Source organism: Gekko japonicus, unplaced genomic scaffold, assembly GCF_001447785.1.
Source record: "Gekko japonicus isolate JY-2015 unplaced genomic scaffold, Gekko_japonicus_V1.1 scaffold2303, whole genome shotgun sequence".
In the NCBI taxonomy this organism is placed as follows: domain Eukaryota; kingdom Metazoa; phylum Chordata; class Lepidosauria; order Squamata; family Gekkonidae; genus Gekko; species Gekko japonicus.
In genome coordinates this window covers 63,114-83,008 of record NW_015161473.1, presented here as the reverse complement: position 1 = coordinate 83,008, position 19,895 = coordinate 63,114, and the positions used below count along the sequence as shown (strand labels likewise).

At 44.7% G+C, this 19,895-nt stretch overlaps 1 protein-coding gene across 1 annotated transcript in view; it reads right to left on the bottom strand.

Moving 5' to 3' along the window:
• LOC107125689 (potassium channel subfamily T member 2) overlaps positions 1-13,393 on the bottom strand; it is a gene marked incomplete at its 3' end in the record, with an annotated part of 217,220 nt that extends 203,827 nt beyond the window's left edge. The window contains exon 1 of the mRNA XM_015429142.1: positions 13,299-13,393. Within this exon, the coding sequence (XP_015284628.1) occupies positions 13,299-13,393 (95 nt within the window). The remainder of the gene's footprint in view (positions 1-13,298) is intronic.
• Between the last annotated feature and the right edge of the window lie 6,502 nt (positions 13,394-19,895).

Here is a 19,895-nt window from a genome sequence, read left to right as displayed (position 1 = left end):
GGTAATAACTGGTCCTACATATTGTTCAGGTCAAACTCTTGGGCTGGTATTTTGTTCTTGGTGGGATGAATAATCTGAGGGTGGTTCCTTTGTCACAGACAGATCACTATTTGCTCAGGTTTAAATTTATAAGGCTACCAAGACTGCAGGGACAAGGGTCTATTAAATTGATCTGACAGCTCTAGGGGATTTTTCTGTTGTTTCTGTTGATAACCTGATTAACCTCTGGTCTGGAATGAAGACGTGACATAGGCAGTTGACACGATTGCTTTCAGGAGCCCTCTCTCAAGTGTTAGAGCTCAGGAAGCCCCTGGGCTTGCTGAGGGTGATGAAAAGACAAGGGAGATGGCTAGTGACAATCAATGTTCCCTCTAAACTGTGGAGTCTTGTGAGCAAAAATTCTACCTTGTGAGCTCCTGACATTAAAGTTGTGAGCGAGCGATTTGGCTGCTGCATAAATTAGTTTGCTCTGGAGCCATCCTTCCTGAGCTAAGACAAAAATGTGTGAGCCAGAGGCTAAAAAACTGTGAGCTAGCTCACACTAACTCAGCATAGAGGAAACACTGGTGACAATGGAGGAAGACTTGGGATGAATCCAGTAAAACATGGGTGAAAGTTAATTTTATACTGTACTCTGTGGTAGTGAAGGTAACAAAGAAACAACACTTTTCTCCTACCATTGCATCTGCACAGTGTAGGCTAGCAGAGGTGGTCTGCGTGGTCAGACACCTGTTGGGATCTGGGCTGCAGGATTGCTTGATGGCCCACTGTACCCGTTTTGCTCAACTCTTTGCAAATAAAATCTCTTACATCCATTCCAGTTTGCTGGAATAAGTGCTGACTTATCCAGTTACTTAGGATACTTTTCAATTTATTCAATCTACGAATGTGGACAGGAGCCCTGGAAGTTTCAGGCTTACCACCTGCTTTTATGACCCTTGCTTTTCCTGCCTACCTAAATTGGGGGGGATGCTAACTGATTGGATCTGAGAAGTAGTTAATGCCTCCCTGCAAGAGTAGATGCTCACCCCAGCCTTAAAACAGGCTATGGTGCATTACTACTGAAGAAACGTATCCTGGGCTCAGGGGATTTCAGTAACTCTCCAGCAGTCTAAAATGTGACTGAATGGGTAACGGCTGAACAACGTCTAGCTTTCCTCAATGAAGCAGATTGTTTGGATCCCTTCCAATCTAGTTTTAGGTCTGGTTATGAGTCTTAAACAGCCTTGGTTGCCTTGGTGGATGACCTGCGCCAGGAAGTGGACAGAGAGTGCAATTCTGTTGAGTCTCCTGGACCTCTGAGCAGCTTTCTGGGCTTTGACTGGGAGGCACTGTTTTGTGGTGGCTCTGGTTCTACCTAGAGGATAAGTCTCAAAAGGTGGTGCTGGGGGGATGCTGCTCAGCCCCTTGGCCTTTGGGGTCCTGCAAGTTTCTATCTTGTCCCTTATGCTCTTTAATATTTACATGAAACCGGTGGAAGAGGTCACCCAGAAATTTGAACTAGTTTGTCACTAATATGTGGATGACATTCAGCTCTACCTTGCACTTCCACCTTATCCCAGAAAAGCTGTACAAACCTGTACTGATGCCCAGAGGTACTTTTGGAATGAATGTGAGCTAATAAACTGAAGCTTAATCCCAACAAAATGGAAGGGCTACTGGTGAAAGAAGGTCTGACCCAGGATTTAAGGTGTCACCTGTTCTGGATGGGGTTGCATTCCCCTTGAAAGAACAGCGCCACAGTTTGGAGATGCTGGATAAGCAGGTGGCAGCTGTGGACAGGAGTGTCTTTTACCAGCTTTGACTAGTTGTGGTCTTTCATGGGCAGAAAAGATCTGGTCACTGTGGTACATATCCCAGTTACATCTAGATTAGATTACTGCAGTGAACTCTGCATGGGGCTGCCCTTAAAAAGTATTCAGAAATGTCAATTGGTGCAGAATGCTGTATCCAGGGTGTTGACTGGAATGGGTCATAGGAACTATATCATTCCTGTCTTGGTCTGCCTACACTGGCTCGCAATCTATTTCTGGCCACATTTTAAGGTGCTGGTGTTGGCCTTTAAAGCCCTATATAGTTTGAGATTAATATACCTGAAGGACCATCTACTCCCTTATGAAACTACCTGACCACTGTGGTCATCTTCCAAGGCACTACTTCTGGTGCCCCCTCCATCTGAGATTAACCAGATGACAACTCAGAAGAGGACCTTCTCTGTCATGGCACCAAAACTCTGGAACTCTCACCACAGGGAGACTCAACTGTTGCCTTCTACTGATATCTTCCACCAATTAATGAAGAACTTTTTGTTCCATTTGGTGTTCCCTCAGTGATCCTTCTTTCCTATCCAATGTTTTAATGGTTGTTTTTATATTTTATATGTGTATATTAGCTCTGGTTTTAATAGTTTCAATTATATTTTTGTTGGTTTTAGTGGATTTTAAGATGTAATTTTTTTGTGTGTTTTTAATTTATTATCTGACTTGGTGGCCCTTCTGAATACAGAAAGGCGGGGTATAAATTTTGCAAATAAATAAAAGAGTAAGCCGCAAAATGGTTGCCACAGAAGGCAGAGCCAACTACAAAATGTCATGGAGTCAGGTAATGCATAGGTAAATAGTAAATTTAAATAGTAAATCCAACATTTCATGCAGAAGCTCTAACAGGATGCCTTTGAAAATGAACAACTTTTAAAATATATATATTTGCATACACACAGCTTATCTTCAGTCATGCAGTGAAAATCTTTGTGCTGAGGTGGCAGCTGCTGCCAAAGCAATGTTTTTAAAAATCTAGATAGCCAATCACATCTCCAATGGCCAATCAGAAACTCTGCTGGGCAAAAGCCTCATCTGGCCCCACCTACTTTCCCCAAAAAAACACACCTGGTGAGCACCAGGAAAAGTGTCAGCAGGTGCTATGGTGCCCATGGGTGGCATACTGGGGGCCCCTCCTCTAACTCATTTGCCTGGCTGAGAGTGACCCTGATTATATGACTCATCCTTGCCATTTAGGCCCAGTTCCTGTTCTGCAGAAGTTCTTACATCTTGTACAATGCAGGCCCTAAATGTCCCAGGAAGGTTTACAGCTTCAAGACACTCCAAGATGTGTCACCTTCCCCTCAATATCAATCTAAACATTTCCCTTCCCCATAGCTTCTCATCACAGGGCCAATTTTCTACCTTCAGGGAACTCTCTCTGCAGTGAAAACTCTTCTGGAGACAATGGCAGAATAATCACTCTAGAATTTAGGGGCATGTTCTGGAGGGCACAATCAGTTCCTCTGGAATGCTTGCCATATCTGTCGGGGGGGGGGGGCTGTTGTCCCACCTGAACTGTGCAAGATCTAAAAACACACCTAATGTTTTCCAATGGCAGCATCCTGATCAACAGTAGTGGGCAAGCTGACTTTCAGCGAATATTACCTATCGTTATTTATTTTCTCTCTGGTTCATCCCTGATACATTTCCAAGGAACTTCAGGATTCCCCAAGCACAGTTCAGAAACTTCCAGTCTATCTTATTCATAATAGTGCCATAGTTAAGTATTGACAAACAGAACAAACAGGTTCCAGAAGCCCTTAGTGAATTAGCACTCACAGCACCAGGCAATCACTATTAATTGACTTCTGACACCGCATGTGTGCTTCCCAACCTATCACTGATTGGACATCAGAGCTGAATTACCTACTATCTACAAATATAAGGCAGTCACTACATATTAGTCAGTTACAAATGAATAAACTGATTTCAGGTAAATGAGGGGCATCAGAGCCCAAAATTATTCCATGACCCACTTTTGTACCTCAGCAATGTGGTACATTAAGCCACACACATGAAGCATGGCACGACAGGATTCAGAATCCATTTTGTTCTGCTCTCAGTTCTGTTAACCACTGACTTGGAGCAAAAGACAGCACATTTTATTAGTGCATCTAGTCCATTGCACACAAAATCTTGATAATCTTTTACTCATGTCCCACGCAAACTAAAACTGTTCATCCAATTAGAACATGAAAATACACTCTACTCAGCCGACCCTGCGTCAAGAACCAAGATACTTGCCAACACACATAGCTTGCTAGAGGTTTCACTTGGTGGGGGGCGGGGATCAAGGCATGAAGAAGCTTCATTTAGCATTAGCAGCGGTTAATAGAATTTTAGTGCAAGCCAAACTTCTTGACCCCTAACCTGGAATATTAAGGAAGAACAGGGCTATGAGAAAGGAAAACTATATATATTGTCTAATTATTTTAATAGCTCAGAGCAGTTCAGGAGACATGCTGTTATAAAGACTAGTATAAAGACCTCTGAAATCAGTCCATCACTGAACCTCGTGAATAGAAGCAAGTTTATGATAGGCAGATATTCCCTAAATAATTGATAATAGGATTGGCCATTCAGACACAAACTTTTAGCATCAAAGACTGTCTTTCTGGTTTTGGTAAACATGGACACTTATTTAGAACAAAGTTAAGATAGCTACTAGAATTTGTAAATCAAAAACTCATTTTGTTATCTATAGAACAATATGGGAAGGGAATAGCCAAACCGGATTCTATCTTTATGTAACAGAATAAACAGCCAAAATAAGTACTTTGGTTGGCTCCAACCAGCTTTTCCGCTGATAAAAAAGGAGGTGTCTCCTTTGACCATCCAAAAAGCATATGCTAAGAATCATGGGAGGTACAAAAAGTCACATGAGACAGGGGCTGTTGCATGGAGGGGAACTGGGTGAGATGGAGTGAAAGGGTTCACTGGATCCAACCCAATGTCTACCCAAATGGAACTATAGGGGCTTAAATCCTGCTGATAATGATCATCCGACAATAAGAAAAGGTGGATTAAACAAAAAAGGATGAATGAAACATAGATTCTCAAAGTTGTATTTTCTTCTGCAAGTGTCACTGGCATATCACGTATAACTCACAAGAAAGTTCTTGACACCTCATTAGCTGCACAGATTTATTGAGCGAAGTCATTATTTAAAATCTCAGGGCATTCAGCGCTCTAAAGATCTCCTTCAGGAAATAAATTTATTTCCACCCAAACAAGGTCCCCCAAGGTGGCAGGAATCTAAGGGGGTGTTTGGGAGGTGCCTGTTTAATTCGCTATCAAATACCACTACATACATTTCAAGTGACCCTGTCACAATGTCCCCACACTAAGAGTTGGTGTAATGTCACTGGATGAAGCCTGGGTTCAAATCCCCACTCAGCCACTCACCACCTCTCAGCACAGTCCCCCTCACAGGCTTGTCAAGAGGACAAAATGCAATGCAGGAAGAATGTAATGTATGCTTGTCTTAGTTCCTTGGAGGAAGGTCATGATTTTTTAAAATCTAGAGATAGATAGAATTCTACAGCAAGTTAAGACATTTCTTGCTACAAAAATCCTCAAGTCCATAACATGTCCCCATAATATACCACTCTGTCTTATAAACAGAAATTAATTCCCTATACAGCTTTTACAACACTTCAAGAGTAACCGCATCAAAATCCTTTTAAGAACCATATTAAAAGGGAGTCTGCTTATGTTGTCTGCCAAAACATACTTAGAATACATCAAGGATATCCCCATCTCTGCACTCATCTGAATTATTTAATTATGGTACCATTACTTTTAATATTCGTTTATTACACAGAGTTTTCGTTCTTTTGTGAAAAACCATACAAATATCTTTTAAAAACAACAACATACACACTCTCCTGAAAAGAATGTTTGTAAAGCCCTTATATCTAATAGTGGAGTGTAGGCCCATCTGTAGATACTTACATCTGCAGATCAGGCCCATTTACACAGAAGAAAGATTTTTTTTTCTACAAACATGGCAAAACCACTCACCCCAAAGTTTGGAGAAAAATCTGAAAACAGGACGAAAAGGGGGACGGGGTGTAAATTCCCCCAAATATAGGAGCATTGTCTCTGCTTGCGCAGAAAACAATTCTCTTTTGGAGTCACTGGTGGAGCAGTGGGGGGGGGGCTGGGTTAGAGAACTATCTCTAGACCCCATTGAGGCAGCGAGGCTGGGGTCAGGGGAGCTAAGGGGAAGCCACCTACAATGTCACCATCAATGAAGTGGCAAGGCTGGGGTTGGGTAGGGGGAGCTGCAGCCACCTCTGCTCAGGCAGCGAAGCAGCTGGGCACTTGGGGGAGATGCCACCACTATTGTTGAAGCAGCAAAATGACCAGACAATGAGGTAGAAGAAGGGGGTGAACAGAGCGGTGGAGAGAAGGGGGGATGGACCGAGCAGTGGTGAGGAGGACAAGGGAGTGGGCAGAATGGCATTGAGGGGGGGCAGACATCAGATTGAGGAAAGAGGGTGCAGTCATAGGGCAAGGGGGAGTAGGGCCCAGTGCTGGAGGTAAGGGGGGGAGTACAGCATAGATGGGAAAAGATGGATGGAGGTATCAATGAGAGGAAAGGGTCGGGAAAGGAGCTGGGAGGGTGAGTGTCAGAAGCCAGAGGACAAAGCAGGGACCAGTGAGGGAATTTGCCCGTCAGTTTCTCAAAGATCCCAGTTTGTAGGCTTACAACTTTTAGGAGAACCCACCCAATCCTGTATTATCCGTCGTTCTCATAAACTGTATGACTGCTTTTAAATATTAACACAAAAGTTACCGTGATGGCGGTTTTACTCTCTCGTCTCTGCAGCCAGGTTATAGTCTTCCCAGCTGCTAAGCAGGTGAGAGCACAGAAGCTCCAGATAAGGATGGGTGGTTGTTAATGGGGATGGCCCTCAGATTCCATCTCTGGCACAAAGGCCCATCGTTCTGGGAAGCTCAAAGCTTACCCCATCCTCCAGTCCCTCTAGCAGCAGCTGCTTCAAAGGGGTGACCACTGGCCAACTGCAAGCCCTACTATGAAATGGTTTGGCCCACTTTCCTGAAATATGGTGGGGGAGGGCACATTGGGGAATAGTACTCAGAAAAGCCGCTTGTGGCATGTCAAAGAGCCACATCTGGCTCCCAACCCACTGTATGAGTACCACTGGCCCGAGGGATGTGTATGTTACCATGCCCCATACAAAAGGATGGATGACCCAAGGCTGCAAAACACGCACATGAAGCTATCTTCTTGACTACTTGGCATTTTAACGGTGCCTTCCAAAACTAGAACAGGAAGTCAGAGAAAACAGTACTTTGTGAAGCAGAAACAATGTGAAATTGGAGAGCTCCTGACTGGCAACACTTATACCAGTATGGAGACTGTAGGGACCACTCTGGTACTGCAACCAACCACACATACAGCATAAAGGAAAGCTGAACCAAGATCAGACCCCCAAGCAAACCACACATTCAAGCCTTTTGTCCCCTTGGCATAATAAGGAAAAAATTATGAGGGAGGAAACAAGAAAATTACTATAGTATTATCAACATACATGGTGCTTGGAGGACTGACAACAGCAAGGGGAAGACCGGAAGTGGTCATGGTAACGGAGGGTGGTTCTGAACAAACAGAAGACAATGAATGTTGTGTCCCAGTTAAAACAGCAGGAGGTTATCCATTCAAACCCACACTGACATGTAATCCTGCACGAAAGGTATAGGAAGGCATTATCAATGTCAACAACATACTTGTGTATTAGCGCTCTCCAAATTAATCAAAGATGGGCACAAAGCTGCTGAAGACTTGTCTGCTTCCTGAGGGACCACTGGGTTATGCAATCTTTCATCATTAAATATTTCCTATCATTGAGGGCTGACAGTTTCTATGGCAATGTTACCAAAATTTCCCCAAGAGCAATAATGTTTCTATGAAAATATGTACACACTAGTCATCCGCCTAAGTGGTAATGTCACAGCAAAAACAAAAGTGATTTACCTAATTGGTTCAGTCTTTTGCAATTCAGATCTACGAGCCATATTTCATTCTCCAGTTAAACTACAGATCCTAGCTTGAACGTTTACAATTTTCCTTCATCAGTTCAGCTTTAAAAGAAAAAAACCAAAGGGCTTTTTCCCTCTTCTGTTTGTTTTTTACTATAATTCACAGAGTCATGCTACTCTATCATGAACCATTATTTCAGACATAAGACAGCAAAATGTTCTCATTAATACCAACCACAGTTCTTGAAGGAGGCAATATTTAAATCACTCTCCCTCCTTTGGGGGTTTTCAAGCTTTCCTACAGCAAGACTTTCCAGACCAAGCAATTTGCAGTGCAATCCTAAATCAAGTTACACTCTTCTAAAACCATCGACTTGAATAGGCTTAGAAGGGGTAACCCTGCTTAGAATTGCCAGTTCCCAGCTGCTGCTCTTGTACATCATCTACAAGAGGCACAAAATGTTTCTGTAGGAAAAGGAAACCTTATCCAGCAGCTGGAGGTCCACGTGTAATATTCCTGTTCCTTCCCAGTATCTCTCAGTACTAACACCTCTGAACTTACTGATCACCCAAAAAATGAAAAAGAGTGACATGTGGGTGCCAAACTTAGTCCAGGACCTAACCTCCCCCCAGCTGTTCAAAGGGCGACCAGCCCTGTCAAAGACAATAGCAACAGCAGAGAAGGAAGGGCATGGCTCATGGGTAAAGCACCTGCTTTGCATGCAACAGGTCCCAGGTTCAATCCCTGGCATTTCCACTTGAGTACTCTTTGCTTATTCAGTATCATCTGCTTATGCTGTGCAGGAACATATTACATTCCCTTGGATGCTCAATATGGTATCTCTGCCATTGACTTAACAGGTTTGAAGAATGAATTTCTAGCATCTCCAGTTAAAAGGATCAGGAAGCAGATGATGCAAAAAGACATCAATCCACAAGCCTGAAAAGTTGCAGCTGCTCAGAGTGGGTGATACTGACCATGAAAGACCAATGCTCTGACTCAGTGTCAAGCAGGCTGATGTATACATGATCCTCCCCTTAACAAAAAAAACTGGCAGAGTGGTCAAGGGGCAACACTAGGACACAGATTTCATCAGCATGTTGTCTTCAAATTGGAGCTAAACAGTGTAGCCATAGCCAAGTACTGGTTCACTCATACACGCTGATTATTTGGTTACTGGAACATCAACTGATTTTTATGTACAAAAAGTCGCCACAGGTAGAAGCTCTGTATGAACTTGCCTCACTTTCAGAGACATGTTTTTAATGTGCATTTAGCAACAAGTAATCTAGTGACAGATGGTCATGCAGGAAATGCCAAAGGGAAGTGACATTTGTCTGCTAGGATTTGTTCTTCTAAGACTGGTGCAAGAGACTCTAGTCCCTGACACAAGAAACACAAGCAAATGCATTTTTATCCCATATTGTATAGAAATATTGATTTCTAAAGGTTTCATGTCTTCCCCTGGAATGTCTCTTACTGATACCCTGCTGTTGTGTTTCCTGTTGAAGCCAAATGGCTTGAACATTTGGTCAGAGAAGCTCAATTGCCATGCCATATAACCACACATTCTTCACACCTCTAAGTGGAAGAGCTAGACTTCAAGGCGCCTGCTTTAAGGCTACAGGGCCCATGTCACGTACAACATGGAGGGGTGGGTTGGAGTTTGGGGGGACACATGACTGCGGGTGTGCCCTTCAGAGCTCTGACCATTCAGATGTTGTCCCCATGGCAACCCAACCATGTCTACTCCAATTGGCCCATGGCCAGGGCTAGTTTGGGGACTGGGATTGCCCTATATCTGGTCAAACCCTATGGAGAGAACTCTCTCTTTCTCCTGCTATGCTCTCTGTTGCTCTGTGTCTGTTCACCTGAGATGCTATGCTGCCATGTGGTCTCTGGGAGAGACAAAGAACTGCTTTGGAGTTGAGCACATGGTTGGCAATAATGGACTTCTTGCTCCAAAACCCTTTGGGGCTATTGGATTACCACAATGGACAATCTTGGACTATGGATTCCTAAAGTTGGTAATTATGTATATCTCTAATGTTTAGTTAGGGCCAAGAGCCATAAGCCTTTGTTATTTTGAAATCCTTCGAGTCTGTGCTAAATTCTCTACTGAATAAACTTATTCTGGTTTTCTAATTTGTCTGCATTGTGGTTACTGGACTTCAAGCCTTTTCCCTTGTGTCTCCTGCTCACCAAATGGCGCTACCTTGGTAAGATTAACTGCACAGCTCTAGATTGAGTTGCTGATGTATTAAGTCCCAGGTGCCAACTGAGATTCTGGGATCTCTAATCTCAGGCTGGTGACGGATTAAGTCTAGAGATCCCTGATGGCTATTGTTTTTAGATTCAGAGAACCTACCTCTCTGAGTTATTGTGTAATGTATTGAGCCAGTGTAGAGTTCTTCCCCTCATCCCTGGACTGGCCTGGGGGGCAGAATCTATACACATATGTCCTCCAAGCAGTTCAGGGCAACAACATACTCCATTTACGCTCATGATAACACTATGAAGAAGGTCACATTGACTACCCCAATGCCCCCCAGTGAGTTTCATGGCAGAGTGGGGATCCACCCTTCCCAGATCCTAACCTGTCACTCTAGCAACTACAGTGCATTGGCTTGCAGATACTGCATTTTCTATGTTTCAGTCTTCATGTTATCATTCTTGAGATGCATTTCTAAAAACATTTATAATACCATGTAGAAACAACAGAAAAATCATCTCTCAGGTCTGTACAGCGATCAATGTCTGGAGTTGTGTGAATTTATCAATGTTGAGTGAGTGGTTGCACACATGACTTTGCCACACATTCATTTGTTAAGGTCAGAGAGCTCATTTCCCTTGTTTATTCACAAACATATTAAATTGCTAGAAGAAAATCACATTACATCTTCATTACTGAATCTGCAATTTCACTAGCGCATGTCTGCTATGTAAACATAACCAGAGTGCATAAAAGGTCCCCCATTTCAATGTAACAGTCCAAATCTCTGATTGTAAATGTCATTTCAAATGCTGGCTAGGCAAATCAAGAAAATTATACTTTGCGTGGTTTGCTTCAATAGTATACCAACATCTGCGATCATCAGGCACTTTAAAGGAATTATGTTAGCTACTGGGAAATTATTTGATCACACAATCAAATAAATAGATCTGGCAAACTGCACAAGACTGCTACCATTAGACCAACACAGCTAAAGGAGTATCAGCAAAAGCTACTTATAGAATTATTACCCCCCCCCCCATTTTTGTTTTCCACCACTCACAGTTTTCATGATTCAGCCAGACACATTCGTGCACTTTTTACAAGAAAAGCAGCTTGCTGACCATAAAATACTCAGGGTAAGAGAACTACCCTGGCCTCCTGCAGAAAGGGCTTTTGGCATAAAGCAAGCAATATGCCTTTATCTCTTTGACATTCCAGCTCCCTTAAGGTAATAGGAACTTAAGGTCTAAACTTAAGGTGATATTATGTCATCTCACAAAGCACTTACCCCAGCCCCAACAGCCAATTATGTAAGACAGGATCAGTGCAAAGCTCAGCATGGGAATCTCACATCACACACGGAGTTTGACTAAACAGTATAAGGAAAGGGGGCAGGAGAAACAGGACAGGGGTATCGATGTGCCTCTTGCAATGCTTAGTTAGATCTTCAAGAATTATCAGAAGAGAGACCATGGACACCAACACCCTAGCCACATCAGATGCTTGTCAAGCCATGCAAAGGCTCAGAGGTATGGAGCCAATACCCCCTCACTCATGTTTTCCAGCAATCATAGTAGCACCCCAAGATGACAAGTGTTGGTTGACCACCTCCTATCCATTTTTGTTCTGGAACATGATCAATTCCTGGTCTTTTAACTTAGCAGTATTCCTAGACTGGAAAGCTACACCCCTGTTTCACAATGTAATTGCATAAAAGAAGACTTCTGATATTTCATAAACATACTTCTTATGAACAGAGTTTTATTAGGACAGCAGACCTATCCATCTTGCTAGCTTGTGACATCTGCCATGGAGTTTCAGAGAACTCTGTATGGATTTCAAGGAACACACCTAACTGGGAATCACTGAATTATGTATTTACCCCTACACAGCCTTTCAGCCTTCTATCAACCGAAGCAGATTCCACAGTAAGAATGCATTCACTGTGCATCTTTTTAATACAAGAGAAGGATCAAAAAAGGGGGGGAAATCAGTCAGATCCAGTAGCCAGCTGCCAGGAAAGCATGTGAGAAGGATCTAGTATTAAAAGACCAATATGAAGATTTTGTGAACAACAACCAGACCTTTACCCAAAAAATCTAAAGAGAAAACAGATACTAGAAAAGTAGGTTCTTTAATTATTATTTTTTTTAGAATTTCCAAATAACCTGATCAAAACAAAGTGCCCATGAATTGTCTGGATTCCCCATCAGACCAGTCAGAAACAATTTCCCATTCAACTTACCTAGCATCCAGTTGTTTAAAAGTGGATCATGATCTGAATAAACAATTCAGTGCTTTGAATGAGCACTGAATATCAGACATTTGGCTCATGATAAAGCATTGTGTAAGGGCACTGGCCTTCAGGTAGCAGTTGAACCCTTTCCCCCTCCAAATCATAAAGCTAGGCTAAGTGGGATATAAAACAAGCTGATGCTTAAACTCACTCAGAAGACTCTTTTATCCTTGATGGGGATCAGCCTGCCTTTAGACGCACACAAACGGAGAAGAGGCAGGACACATGAAAATGATGGGGAAGTGTATGGGCAGGGAGTCCTAATCAAATGCATGGAAATCAAGAGTGAGATGGAAAGGAAAGAGGTAAGTGTATAAGAAGAATGAGCAGTGTGTCATAGAGTGCACTAAAACAACCACAGCTCTGTGCAAGACACTGTAGGCAAAGGCTTTGCATGCTTATGCAAAGCAACATGCATGTGTGCACATGGCAAATGCATACTACTTGTGCACTAAAAAAGCAACTTGCGCATGTAAACAAAAAAACAGTATATGTTTTGGGGTTTCAGTGAGAACCTTTAGGGGAATAAGATGAAGTTGAAATTCCATTGTAAATAGCTGCAAACAGCTTTCCGCAACCGCACAGCAGGCGATAAATCTAATTAATCTAATTAATCCGAACACACCAACGTTTCTGCATCTGCACAAGAAATGCCTGAGAATGGGTACACACAGGTGCCCGAACGCACGCCTGCGCACAGAAGGGCTGTTTGCACTTTTTGCACACCGTGTCTCCACTTAGACCTCTCGCTAACTATACGGTGCAGCTGTGAGAACGACTCGTATAGACGCCCGCTTTGCATTTCCTGACGATCTGCCAGTTACGCGTGCCCCCCCCCCCCCATTAAACTACCATAAGCAAAGGCGGCAACCAAGCAGCGCATCTTCCCTTTTTCGAGGAACAGCCCCCACCTGAAGTACCAAAGAGGCGCATCCTCCTTTCCCCTGCCGAGCTTACCTGTCGTCGTTCTGCCATCCCTGATCTCCCAGCAACAGATCTCGGAACCGGTACCTGGGAGGAAGCGGGGGGACTTCGCTCTCCACGTCCACCATCCTGCCCGGGAAAGGAGGAGGAAAAGCAGCAACCGAGCAGACAAGGCGGCGGCGACAGCGGTCTCAGCGCGGCGTCTCGTCCGGACACAGCCCAGGCAAGGGAAGGCAGAGTCTACTGGGCGCTCGCATTTCCCGCAAGGTGGGTGCGCAAATCCGCCGCTCCGGCGGGCAAAACTTCTCGCCGCCTTGGCCACCTCTCTCGCAACAGGAGGCAGGGCGCGGGGACGCGCCCCGCAGCTCACCGGGCAGCGCCTCTCGATGCACGCGCGGCTCCCTCAGCCCGCCGGGCTCAGCAACAAAGGGCCGCCTGCTCCGATTCGTTCCATCCAGCCCCAGCCACGCTAATGCTGTTTGGAGCTACCGCTGGCAGCTCACCCAATCAGGGTGGCCCGTCTGGAGGCTTCGACGGTGACGTCGACGGGAACCTCGGCTCCTCAACGAATGGCATTCGCCTGATTAGCATAGAGGTAGGGCTGGCAGGGGTTCCACTTTCGCAGGGAGAATGGAGTGTGGTGCAAAAGAGGCGACCCAAGGATTTCAACCTCGTGCATCTTTAACCCGAAGTAAATGCTCGTTTCTTCACAGGGGGCTATTCCCAGAGTGGGTTGCCAGGATTTGCTCCTGGCTGTGCTGAAAGGTCGTTAATAGAACTTCAGCTGCCGAAACTTTCCCCACTCATTGTCTATGTGCCAATATAAAAGTATATTGGACCCACGGATCTGCATGTAGGCTTAAATTAGTGCCAAAGGCAGGTTCCTTATAATGGAACTTCATACCACTGCAGCTTATGGAGTACTTCTCAGTAGTCCTCATCCCCATGGCTTTCTTAAGAAATTGAAGTCTACTAGAGTTTTTCTTCTGATAAGTGCCAATACAACATCTTGAAAGAGAGAAGATGGGAGGAGGAGATAGGTAGCCACTCTAGATGGCAGGGAATGCAAAGAGTGAACATACTGCAACCCAGAGGCAGGGGGGATAGGAAATCATGGCAAATGGTTAAAAGCTGATGTGTGTTAATGGCCATAAATTCAACTCAGGAGTCTCAGTATTTCATTTTTATTTCTAGCAGATTAAAGTCAACACTTTCTTTTAACTGCACAGGCTCTTAACATTAATTATGGGGGTTTGGGACCCATATGCAGTCACAACCATGCAGGCCAGGAGTGTTTCCTAGATGGACTGGCTTCTGCCCCCAATGGCCATTTCAGGTCACGGGATGGGGCAGACTGAAGCGCCTGTGACGCAAGCCACAGTGACAATCTGAATCAGGCAGTATGCACATGGGAACTGAGCAGAACCCCCAAATCAGGTCTGATGTGGGGGGCAGACTCAACCTGTGTACTCCATAATGTGTAAAAAAAAAAAAAAGCCATTCAAAAAAGGCCATTCAACAATGCCCCATCAGCATGATTTTAGTCAGTGTGCTAAAAGTGGTTAGACTTCAGTGTCAATGTAGGATCTGGAAGATGGGTTCAGATCCCCATTCTGAATGTGATTCTCACTGTGTAACCTTGGGCCAGTTATGCAATGGGCATAACCTACCTCACAGGTCTGTTGTGAGGATAACGTGGGGGGGGAAGGGAGAACCAGATAAGTACGCTGCCCTTAGCTCCTTGGAGGACTAGTGGGATTAAATTCGACTAAATTAATTTTCCATTTTAAAGTTTATTCCATATACCAAGACAATCAGCCTAGGTACCCCAAAACTAAGGTATACAATTACCAATGCCCCAGTGCCTTGGAGTCTTTTGACATGCCCACTTGGATGGCCAGTTACAGTCTAGCACCAAGAAAGTACCACCTTTTGAAGTGCTTACTTCAGGCCAGATTCCTCCCAGAGGAATAAATTCAGGGTCTTTTATGCCACTATGTCTTCTTCCAGAAGTGGCACTAGCAAGCTCAGATCTGCATGTACTTTATTCAGACAGTCTGTAGAGTGCTTTGCCAATTAAGTCATCTTTCTGCCACTGAGTTGCTGATTTAACATTTACTTACTGTACTAGTTAAATATTTTGCCTTACTTCTATATTGGCAAATTGGTCTTTGTTCTCAAGATTGCTAAGCCATGCATTAAACCAACATAGCTAAGCAAAGCATTTTATCTAGTCTTTTTTTAATGGCAAGCAGCTTGTGCTGAGCAAATGTAATTTAGTTGCTGAGTGAGCATCAGCCTATCTGGGGAAATCATAAACAGGCATTTTCTGCTGTGGGCCAGATGCTTAAGATAGCTCATATTGCCCCATTTTGGTTGAACCCCATGCGTTGCTGCCAGATCTACCAGGTAGCAGACAAAAAATGATTATGTTGTTGTTGTTCAGTCGTACAGTCGAATCCGACTCTTCGTGACCCCATGGACTACATCACGCCAGGCCCTCCTGTCTTCTGCCGTCCTCCAGAGTTTGCTCAATAAAAATGATTATGATAGACCAGGAATAAGGTCCGTTGTGGAAATAAATACAACGAGTTCTAGAAAGAGGCTCTGGAGAGTGCCAGGGCCTTGGGCACTCAGCGTCAATGTGCTGTGGCGACCTCAGCAGGGTATAATGACACAGAGTCCACCATTTTCTCCAGAGGAATTGATCTCTGCTACCTGAAGAGCAGTTGTAATTTTCAGTGATCTCCAGTCCTCACCTGGAGATTGGAAGAAATGTGCTAAAGAAATTATAAAGTGTACTCTATTTGAAAAAAAAAAACTATATGAAACTACGGTATATGAAAAATATTTATCTATGAAGATTTGCTTTATTGTTATTGTCAATATAAAGATTTGCTTTATTGTCACTTTCAATTTTTTCATATAGAGTACATTTTATCATTAATTTAGCGCATTTCTTCCAGTTTCCTTTGGTCTCTCATACGCATACTAGTGACTGGTTTCCATCTGTGTAATTTGTTCTCACCTGGCGATTGGCAACAATTGTTACCCAGGAAGAAATGGCTGGTTTGGAGGGTGGAGTCTATGACATTGAACTTGTCTGCAGGTTCCATCCCTCAAATCTCCAGGAATTTCCCACCTGGAGTTGGCAATCCTATTTCCTTCCCAGCCAAGCATCAACCTGCCATTATCTGCCCCTCTGATTTCAGCTTTGCATCTCCTCCCCCCTCCCTTCTGGAGATCAGTTGTAATTCTGAGTGATTTCCACCCCTCTCCTGAGATTGGCAACAGTGGTTCCCCAGAAGGGAATGGCTGGTTGGGAGGGTGGAGTCTATGACATTGAACTTGTCTGCAGGTTCCATCCCTCAAATCTCCAGGAATTTCCCACCTGGAGTTGGCAATCCTATTTCCTTCCCAGCCAAGCATCAACCTACCTTTATTTGCCCCTCTCTCTTCAGCTTTCCATTTCCCCCACAAACACACCTGCAGCCTCTTTCCTGCTCTGAAGCCCTAACTGCCACAGAGTTCTCCATTTTCCATGCTCTGAAGCCCTGACTGCCACAGAGTACACCATTTTCTCCAGGGGAACTGATCTCTGCCATCTGGAGAGCAGTTGTAATTATGAGTGATCTCTGGCCTTCACCTGGAGATTGGGAACTATGGTTTCCCAGGAGGAACAGTAGTCTTTCTCTGCAATGGGGACCAAAGCAGCTTACATCATTCTCCTCTCCCCCTTTTGACTTGCACAAGAACCCTGTATGGTAGGTTAGGCTGAAAGTCTGTGACTGGTCCAAAATCACCCACTCAGCTTCTACAGAAAGAACCTGGATCTAGCAGACCCTGCTCTGAAGCACTGACTGCTGGGCCTAGGGCAGCCAACCTCCAGGTTGGAGCCTGAAGATCACGAGGTATCACAACTGAACTCCAGACAACAGATCTCCCCCCCCCCTGAGAAAATAACTGCTTTGAAAGGTGGCCTGTATGGCATTCTGTTCAGCTGAGGCCTCTCCCCTCCCCAAACCCTAGCTTCCATAGACTCTACCAGAAAATATCCAGGAATCTCCCTACCTGGAGCTGGCAACCCTAGTCAGGACTGGCCCCAATATGTTCTTCACAAAGGCCTGCAAAGGGTTTACTTTGTCTGAACCAAACTTGGTTGCCTACTATGGCGAGACGGGCTCCAGTTCACAACTCAGCTGTTTGTCTCCCACCCTCGTTCCGTGGGTGTATCTCACTCCTTAAGTTCACTGACACCACTCACAGAATCGTCACTGCCTTTTTAGAGGGACAGTGAGACCCCTCTGGCTGAATCACCCTACTTGGAGATAGAATCCCCAACCTTTGGGGGATTCCTGGAAAGTTGGCAACCCAAAGGGCCTAGCCTTTTCTTGCTTCCCTGGGCTACCCCCTCCCTTTGGTATTGTGCAAAGCAGGGGAGACTATGTGGTCAGAGCACAAGACAGATTATTAGCCCAAATTAAATAATTTATTTAACTATTTACACAGTTATGGAGCACACACACACTGTAGGAGTAAGCACACACTATGAACCAACAGGACATAAATAAACAGGGGTTAAATGCAATCCTCTTTCACTATACACAATACTCTCTACCTCTGGAGGTTGTGGGCTCGCCTGTACTTCAGCCTCTCTCTCTTGCCCAAGAGAACAGAAAACTTCCATTCATTCCCCAGTCCAGCCGACTGTGGAGTGGCTGAATTTCTGCTGCTCCCAGGGATGAAGACTGCCTTCGGACAGTCCCTGTTTTCCCCTACTTTTTGGCCTTGGGGCAGCTGGGAACTGTAGGCCAGCAGATGAGGAAGCCCCATTGAACCCAGTGAGTGATACCCCTGCAGGCCCCTCTCTGGAACTACAGCTCAATCAAACCTTATGGGAGAACATTTTAAACAAATAACCACAGCCATCTTACAAACACAGGTAAGTGCCATTTCATGACAACTACCAACAGCCACTGAGGGAACAGTTAGTCCCACACAGGAAAAGCATCTTCATCAAGAGAGAAATCTGTTTGCCAGTAATTCTGACAGGGCACAGTGGCTGAAGGGGGAGTGGGCGGGGAAGAGGAGCAGACCCAGCACCCAGCCAATGGCACACGAGTACTCTTGAGTGGTGGCTGACGGGCCAATGGCTGAGGGAGAGCATGGAATCTTGCCACCCCAAAACAGGATTATTATATAGGAGAGATTCTGAATCCTATTATACAAACTAAGGCCAGGTTCACATGTGCAGAGGAATATGATGGTAAGAATGCTGAAGTGGTGTAGGAGACTACACCACTTCAAACTGCAGGTGGGGGTCATCATGAAGGATCACATTTTGGAATGTTTCCCTATGTTAAAAAGTCCCTGAAAATAGAGAACCAGCCCAGCAAACAAAGAGAAGGGATAGAATCCTGCAGTGCTAGTTTTCTGCTTGTATGAGCTTTTAATGCAAAGGAACATTCAAAGTGGTGCAGTCCATTCTACCACTTCATTCTCCAACAAGTGTAAACCAAACCTGAATTTGCCACATGGCTGAGACACGAATAAATCCAGACTTCTTTCAGGACTGTGTTATACATAGCATTGATAACGGTTGCCAACATCCCAGTGGGGCCCGCAAATCTCCAAGAATTATAACTTGATCTCCAGACTTCAGGGATTCCTCTGGAGTAAATGGCTGCTTTGGAAAGTAGATTCTATGGCATTGTACCATATACTCAATACTGAACTATTATACCATATACTCAGTCTGAACTATTTTAACCTAAGAGTATCAACAGAGGCAGATGGGAAAGGGTCCCTGTCCAGGCAGCTGAACTTACCTGAATGCCATGGCAGGCCCACTCAGGTATCTCATATGTTAGTCTGCTTCAGCAAAATATCAACAAGGTCTTGGCCACTCAAAGGAAATATAGGCTGCATGGTCCTTTTCAGGACTGATACTGGAAGCCTTGAATTGCTAGACTGTGCAGTTCGCATATCATCCTGCACGCTTACGGCTACACAACAAAGACAAAGGGAAACGGCCCATGGGCCAACTATATACATATATGGGGACACGCCCTAGTTCCCGTTGGTGGGTTTGTATCTACCGCCAACGTCCCATTGGTCCCCCCGTGGAGAGACCAGGAGCCTTGTCCCCATTGTTCCTCCAGAGTGAAGCTCTGGAGTATTCCCTGGCCTCTGGTGGCGGTCAGCGGACACAACAGTTGCCAGATCTGGGTTGGAAAATACCTGGAGATTTGGGAGTGGGGTAGAGCTTGGAGAGGGTGGTTTGGGAGAGGGGATGGACCCCAGCATGGTACAATGCCATAGAGTCTACCCTCCCAAGCAGCCATTTTCTCTAGGGGAATTGATCTCTGTAATCTGGAGATCAAATGTAAAAGTAGAGTATACCCAGGCCCCACCTGGAGGTTGGCAACCTTACTTTGAATATGGCTGACTCTTTTTAGTGTAGCAGAGTTTAGCAGTACTGGGCTGAAATAGGCTTGCCATTTGCCTGCCCATGGTGCCATTTGCCTGCCGTTTGGCCCTACTCCCCTTGAGAAATGGGGGAGTGGGAGAAAATGGCATCTATAAGAGACACTCTAGGAACTTCCCCATGTCTATAAGGTTTTTACTATA